General features: G+C 41.4%; 2 protein-coding genes across 2 annotated transcripts; both read right to left on the bottom strand.

Annotated features, from left to right (window-relative positions):
• Positions 1–312: 312 nt before the first annotated feature.
• Positions 313–2,756, bottom strand: slc19a3a (solute carrier family 19 member 3a). Its single transcript, XM_063494126.1, has 7 exons — positions 2,610–2,756; positions 2,080–2,315; positions 1,514–1,997; positions 1,188–1,266; positions 867–1,059; positions 609–750; positions 313–517 (listed from the first exon to the last, which is right to left on the bottom strand). Exons 1-7 carry the CDS (start codon positions 2,754–2,756, stop codon positions 368–370), a joined length of 1,431 nt encoding a protein of 476 aa, XP_063350196.1. The 3' UTR covers positions 313–367.
• Positions 2,757–3,158: 402 nt separating this feature from the next.
• On the bottom strand, positions 3,159–6,805 carry slc19a3b (solute carrier family 19 member 3b). The gene is made up of 8 exons (XM_063494125.1): positions 6,656–6,805; positions 6,305–6,484; positions 5,780–5,945; positions 5,347–5,647; positions 5,002–5,153; positions 3,949–4,141; positions 3,578–3,719; positions 3,159–3,311 (listed from the first exon to the last, which is right to left on the bottom strand). The coding sequence occupies exons 1-8, from the start codon at positions 6,803–6,805 to the stop codon at positions 3,159–3,161; spliced, it is 1,437 nt and encodes a 478-aa protein (XP_063350195.1).
• Positions 6,806–7,918: the final 1,113 nt, after the last annotated feature.

Here is a 7,918-nt window from a genome sequence, read left to right as displayed (position 1 = left end):
GCTCATTTCTCTGTTGTCTCCGCCCTGCTGACAGAGTTGCAACACTTCAAATGACAGTCAGAAGAAATGGCTGATGAACTGAAAACCACTTACTTGCATTGGGTATTAAAAAAGTTTAAGTTAAGGTGTAAATATATACAGTATATATATTAAAATGAATTTTAAGTAAAAAGAAACGACCAAAGCATTCATTTATATGGATGTATGAAACTATCTTGTATTGTTGTTTTTGTACAAAAAAATGATTTCTATTCATCATGTTGAAGTAAGTAATTTAAAGATTTTTTTTCTGCTGCTTATGAACTAATGTAAGGTCAATTTAGGGATGGGAAACCATAACTGACACACTATAACGCTCTATACGTGTTCAGAATCTGTGTTCTTCGCTGCCTGGAGTTTCGTCTTTGTCTGGAGGAATTGTCTCTTTTTTGCTTCTTTGTGCTCTCCAAATACTAAATAGACCCCGAAGTAAAAAAACAACAGAGATGACCAAGAAGTAGCTGGAATACACGGTGAACTGCAAAGAAGAGTACACGTTTAAAAGGTTAATGATGCTAATGGACAAATAAACAGTGCTGCTGTACATATTTTGTGATCTGATGGCTTACCTGGGGAATGATGGCCAGGCCTAGCCCTCTACTGTCAACTACAACGGACGTGATAATCGTCTGTAGAGCCAGTGCTCCGAAGGTATTTGCCCCAAAGACTAGTGCATATCTTTCCATTGAGAGATCGGCTGCAATCTGATACCTGGAAGCATAGAATTTGTTTTAATCTAAAGGTTGGGGAGGGTTTTTTTTGCTCTTATATCTGCAATAAAAATCATGTGGGAAAGTATAAACCCTGATGTGACTTGACACTCTTACATTGCTATAGTTATCAGCATCATGTACAGTGACTTGAAAACGACGTAACCGCTGTAGCAGACCCAAATGTTGCCAGTGAAAGTCATGAGGAACAGTGAAGCTGCACTCAGTCCAGAGAAACCACCCAGGGCCAGCTCTCCCCACTGCTCCCATCTTACCTCAGTAAAGCCTATCCCGTAGGCAGTGGCTGCACCTGGAAAACATGTACAGTGGGATAAGACAAATTAGGACAGCTGATTAGGTACTGAGAAATCTTATGTGTCCCTGATAACTTCCATTTGAGTTAGGGAGGGGGGGGAAATGCCATCTAATGTTGCTTACTTAAGAGGTTTGAGACTGCCTCCACGCCTCCGTTGTAAATGCTGAAGTTCTGAGAAGGCTGCACATGCTCCCACAGCACCTGCACAGTATGGTGTGGGTATCATAGGTTGTTCAAGGATGTGTGTGTGTTTAATTATTTCTGTTTAAAATATATATATAAAATGCCTTCTATTAACACAAGAGAAGGCTTCAGCAGCTACAAGGTACTATTTGTTCACTGCTGGTAAACCCATCGTAAAGCAGCCCCCAGTAGCAATTTGGATTGCTGCAGTGATTCAGATGCTTTTACAGCTCACATTTTTGATTATGCTGCCTTCATAACTGACCTGCACATAGTTGACAGTCTGGTTATACCCACAGGTAGCCATTGCCCACCACACAGACCAGTAGAGCAGCTGTCTAGAGGAATAGCAGTGGCGGAAATCCCTCCACAGCTGGAGGAGGACTTGGCCGCAACTCTGCGTAACGATAGATTCCTCAAGGTTCTCAGCATCAGGCTCTCCTTCTCCACTCTTCACCATTTCACCTCCTTCATCTTCCAGTGATGCATTTATTGTGTTTGACTGTTCTGCTGCAGTCTGCCTCCCACGTCTTCGATGAAAGAACATGCTCTTCTGTGGCATTGGCAAGAAGAAGGAAGTGAGGAGAGCGATGGCAGTGAGAACCAGAGTGAACACCAGAATGTTGTTGTATGACATGAGGTCGAAGCTGACGAGCAGCTGACCCAACACGGAGCCCACTGTATACCCCAGGAGCTGGACACTGCGGCTGTAAGAGGTGGCCTTCCGGTATCTCTTCAAATCTATTACACTGTAATAAAGAGCATATTCAAAATGTCAAGTCTCCCCTGAGCAATGCTAAAAATCCAAATCTGTGAGATGTACTACATGACCTGTAAATGTAGGAGAAGTAGGCCACGTCGCTGGCTGTCACGACTCCGTAAAAGAACTGCGTAGCCTGCATGGCTGGCACACTTGCTGTCCACAGCAGCAGTGCTGTGGTGATGAAGAGCATAACACACTGAAACACCACTACAGGCATGTAACGCAGCCAGTCAGTGAGAAGGAACACCGGCACTAGCACGGACAGATAGGAGTATGTCCACACTGGGAAAATTTGATTGTTGACCTGACAGGGAAAAACACATCAAAGGAGACGCATGACTTTATAGCAAACGATTAAAGGTTTTAGAATCTTGATTGGATTTCTATCACTCAGATTTTTTTTTTAAAGATGCCAGTTATCTCTCTGCTATGAATCACCAGCTTGTGTGTGCATGTGTGTGTGATTATTTGTCATTGCAGCATGTACAAAAGAGCAAGTTACCAACTTTTTCACCATAAGGACCGAAAAACTGAAAATCATCATAAGTCTGTTTTGATTGAATTACACTATAGCTTTTCTAGCATATGTCATATATACCTGCTCAGTTGTTAGATTCTTATCCGGTCCTGTCATAAACGGGATGAGAAAAGGCTCCAGTGGTTTAACTGTGCTGAAGAATCCATAAATGCAAAGCAGAATTGTGGGATACTTCCAGTCTGATCTCCACTTCTTCATTGTCTCCATGTTGGCTTTCCCGTGTGAGTGTGTGATGGGAGAAAAATACCTCACAACTTTCTAGGCATTTTGTTAATCAGCAACCTGGTCAAAGAGCAGCACAACCTTGGTGACACTCGAGCACAAGCTGAGATAAAACTTTGATAAATTGAACAGGTAAGCGCCCAAAACTCTGGACTTTAATACCAATCAGAAGTAACTGTTTTATTGTGTTGTTTGTCTTCCTGCCTGGGTTGCAGATAGCAAAAATACACAACACATAAATGTTTTCTTTTCAGTGTATAAACGTTTAATGTTACAGTTTGTAGTGTTTCAAGAAAAGCATATTTATAAGCTCTCGTTACTTAATTTACAGCTGTTTAAGGTAAATTAGTTCCAGTCTTCCAAAAACCTGTCGGGCACTGACACAGATCAGAGACGCTCTGAGGCAATCACCTCCGCGACACACTCGGGTTCCTTGGCTTCCGTGTGCCGGGGACAGGGTTTGTTCACACAGGCGGTGTAGGTTCCTCGGATCAAAAAGAGCAGCGATATGACAGCATAGTAGCTGCCGTAGATGATGAACTGCAGAACAGAGAGACAACACATAATCCTAAGCATTATTAAAATTATTTTACCTATGCTATGGCAGTGAATCACCTGCATCAAATAGACCTGCGTGCAACAGCTAATGATAACCACCAGGTGTCACTCTGTCCTCACATTTCAGTGCTTCAGTTAAGCAGCAGAACGCTGAAGGGGCCATCGGGTTCTTGACTTTGAGTTGTTGTTAAATCCCCGTGTGCTGCCATTCAAATACGCAGTAGTATAATTACAGCCTGTACACGTACCTGCGTCACGATGTCCAGCCCCAGTGCAGCTTCATCAACAACTGTGACTGTAATGATGGTCTGCAGTGAGAGGGCTACAAAAGTGTTGATCCCAAAAGTCAAAGCATAGCACTCCATGGAGAGGTTAGAGGCGATCTGAAACCTGCGGTGACAAAGTGCTTATAATTATGAGAGATTCAGCACATACTCTAAGACTGCAATAGATTTGTGTGGCAATGCAACCAGTAAGCTGACTCTAAACTAATATTGTCATCCTTTCCTCTGTATTGAACTGACAAAACAGTCAGTTTGAATGAATTCTTTAAGTTGTTCTGGTCATTTTTAAAACACATTTAGAGGAGCAGCGTGGAGGAATTCTATCATGCACTTACGTTGTGATGGTGATGAGGAGCATGTAACAGGATTTAAATATGGCATAACCAACGTAGCATACCCAGATGCTGCTTGTGAATGCCATCAGAAACACAGCGCCTGACCCTACAGCTGAGAACAGCCCCAAAGCCAACTCTCCCCACACAACCCAGGTCACCTTGATGTAGCCCACAGAGAAGGCTGCTGCAGCACCTGGCCCATGAAGAAGAAAAATAAAGCAATTAGTCTTACATCCCAGCGGACGGCGCCTCCACTGCACATTTGCATCCTTCCCATTGTCATTCCCTGATTCGTCCATTACTCCTAACCTCCCTTCAACGGGAGAATAAAGGCCGGGGTGGCCTCATGCACACTCATGCATTTCCTGGCCTCCACAGAGCTTGCTTATTATGATGAACCAGTTTCACCCAACTCCTGGAAACAACTATCAGTAATAATCAAAGAATCCATTACCTTTTAACTCTATCTCCTTAATAGAAGCAATTACTCTTCTTCTTCTCGCACTGAGGCGGGCCGAGCTTAAACCAAAAGGACCAGGGTGCTGCTATTCCCTTTCAAAATCAATACACATTGTCTGTGTAATCAGTTACCACAGATATAGCACAGCTGTTTCCCTTTAATTGCAGGTTTTTATAGATCTATGTGCATTCAGAAATGGCAGCCTGTAATGACATTGTTAAATGTTATTTTGCTACATGATGTGGTCGTGCTGCAGTCTTCTCGCCTTTTCTAATTGAAGCAGAGACAGAGAACTCTGATTAGAGTCCTGCTTCCAGCTCACTGCAGTACAAATGAGTGGACCCCCTCTTACATCATTCTTCCTCTGATATAAAAGTAAGTTGAAAAGTAAATTTATCTCAATTTATCTCATATGTCATTTATTAAAAGCATATATATGCTTTTAATAAATGAGGTCAGACCAAAACAAACAATATGTATTTCACCCTGACTGATGTAGACACATTCATGCTGTTACAGTCGTTTGACTGGAACATCTTGTGATTATTATTTTTAATCTAAAAAAAAAAAAAACGCTCTAACACCAATCTTACCTACAAGAGAGCACGCAGCCTCCACTCCTCCGTTGTAGATGGATGATGTGGCAGATGGCTCTATATGGTCCCACATAAGCTGGATGTAGTTGAAGACCTGCACGTAGCCAGCTGTGGCCAGAGCCCACCACAGGGACCAGTAGATTAAATGTCTGAATGGTGATAATTATGACAAGAGATTATGATGATGACTGTACAGCTACTTCTACTGTTTAAAAGAAGTACCCTATGAATACATTATAAAAATTTGGACCAATTAGTAGTAATCCCAGGTGTTAATTAAATGCAAGTGGGCACTCAAAGTGTCTTAGTGATTTAAAAAAAATATTGAAAGAAAAAAAATGCCTGGAAGAATAGGACTCCCTGAAGCTTTGCCAAAGCAGATGAACTGCAGCGGCCACATTTTCTCTGCTGCAGTAGCCAGCACTGCCATTATATTCCATCTTCCCTTTCCCCGAGCCTTCTCCATCCTTATCCGTCACTGACTCCTTCTCTCCCTGTGGCCCCTCTTGCTGGCAGTCTACAGCTGCAGCCTTCTTCCCTTTGAAGAACATGCTTGTCTGGGGCATGGGCAACCAGAATGAGACGAGAAATGCTACGCTCACAATTCCCAGGGTAATAGTATTGATATAGAAGTAGTCCAGGCCTGTTGGTTACAATTGATCCTTCATTAGTGCTTGTTTAAAGTTAAGTTAATAATTTTCTTTCTTGTCATGCATCAAATGTTAATTTTTCATATTATTGTGGTTAAATACTACGAACAATACGAAGCCCATACCGGCAAGGGAGACAAGCATTTGGCCAAGGGTGGCGCCAAATGTATATCCAGCCAACATTGCACTGCGCAGGTAACCAGTAGCTCTTTGGTAATTCTCTACTGGAATTACACTGTAAATATAGGAAAAGTAGGCAACCTCCGTGGAAGTCACTACAGCATAATTGACCTGTTGATGGAATAGAGCAGTTGTAAAGAGGCAGTAGATCATGATAAACTCTATTAAATGCATTAACGACAGTATGATTTATTAGGTTTCGCTAAGTTGTGATAACTGGAATAAATACAAAAGCTTTTAAAAGATTTTTTCAAGGGTAAGAAAGCGATCCAAACCTGCCCGGCCCTGTGTGAAAAAGATTGTGACTAGCTACATTTAACATTAAAAGTTGTTTGATGATCCAAAGGATGTAAGTGTGTCAAGTATGCAAAATAGTAAGAAATCAGGAAGTGGGCAAGTATTTTTTTCACAGACCTTTCAGTGTTACATATTAGTCATTCTTGAAACAACAACAAGAAGTTTTAACTGACCTGAAGGAAAGTCATAGCAGGAAGACCTGGGACAAAGCACAGTAGGATATAGTTGGTGATGAGAAAGAACCCCTGTACTATAATAAGGGGTTTGTACCTCAGGAAGTCAGTCAGGAGGAAGACGGGGAAAAGAAAGGCCAGGTAGGAATACGTCCAGATGGGAAACAGGTAGTTGGTCAGCTGTAGGAAACCACAAGCACCACAAAACAGTACTGATGATCCCATTTGTGCTTCTTTTTCATGATATGCATATCGCACTGCTTATGAAAACTGATGCATGTTTTTTTGTTTCGTTTTGCTTTCATATAAGTGCTTTTAATAAAAGACAGAAAGTGTGTCCGTAGTCCTTACCACTTCTTCAGAAATGTTCTTGCGTGGTCCAATAAGGTATGGTGTCAGGAAAGGTTCTGCAACCCTACAGTTTGCAAAAAATCCGTAGAGTGACAGGATGGCTGTGGGGTAAGCCCATCCAGATGACTTCAGCTTGGCCCAGCACCTCATGTTAGTATCTCAGCAAGATTTCCCTGCTGTTGCCTTTTGTTTTTAGTTGCACTTGAGTCTTGATTTAAAAACACTATCTGGTTTAATACCAAAGCACGTTGAGCTTTCGTCAGGTTACCTTCTAAGAAGCTAGAATATAAAGACATAATCTTTATGATCTACACATGCCTTATTCATGCTGTACAAGAAATAGACTTTGCCCTGTCAGGGAGCAACAGGCGAGAAGAATGGTGAGGAAATAAGTACAGTCATTTATTGTGTGATTGGAGTGACTCACACTCTTAATAGGCATACTGATATTGGGAATATACAAGTGACTATTCCCTCCCAGAGTATAAAGACAGAGCTGCTAATAAAACAAAACGTGAAATATTTGGATGTTTTCAAACAATTTATTACTACAAATGACTGCACTCACTGCATTGAGTTATATGAAAAGATTGGCTAGAGATTGCAGGCAAAATGAAGGCATCCGCATACAGTGGGGTGAAAAAGTTTTTGCCTCCTTCCTTATTTCCGTTTATTTGTATGTTTATTACACTGAAATGTTTCAGACCATCACACAAATTTACATATGAATGCCACCAGAAATACATTTAAACACAAAATGCTGTTTCGAAATGAAAGTGTTTATTATTAAGGGGGGAAAAAAATCCAAACCTACATGGCCCCTGTGTGAAAAAGTGATTGCACCCTACGCCTAATAACTGGTTGGGCCACCCTTAGCAGCAACAACTGCAATCAAGTGTTTGTGATAACTGTCAATGAGTTACAGTGCTGTGGAGGAATTTTGGCCCACTCATCTATTTGACATGGAGAGAGCTGCTTTCTGGTATGCACCACAGTTCGTGAACAAACTACAGTGTATAATAAACTTTGAAACTCATTACTCATCAATCAGTTTGGAAAATTGGGAAATTTTGCGTATTTATTTATTTATGGATTCACTAAATGAAAAAACAAGGGATCGTCTCGCAAAAAGGTGTTTTACGACATTCACCAAAAACTGATTGTTGGTGTCGTAAATGACTTGTTAGCTCCTGATCTGACAAACATTCCGGAAACATATGTCTTATTAGTGATAAGTCATTTTGAGCAGGAAAGAGCATTCTT

Source organism: Pelmatolapia mariae, linkage group LG14, assembly GCF_036321145.2.
Source record: "Pelmatolapia mariae isolate MD_Pm_ZW linkage group LG14, Pm_UMD_F_2, whole genome shotgun sequence".
Classification (NCBI taxonomy): Eukaryota; Metazoa; Chordata; class Actinopteri; order Cichliformes; family Cichlidae; genus Pelmatolapia; species Pelmatolapia mariae.
This window is presented reverse-complemented; position numbering and strand designations above follow the sequence as displayed.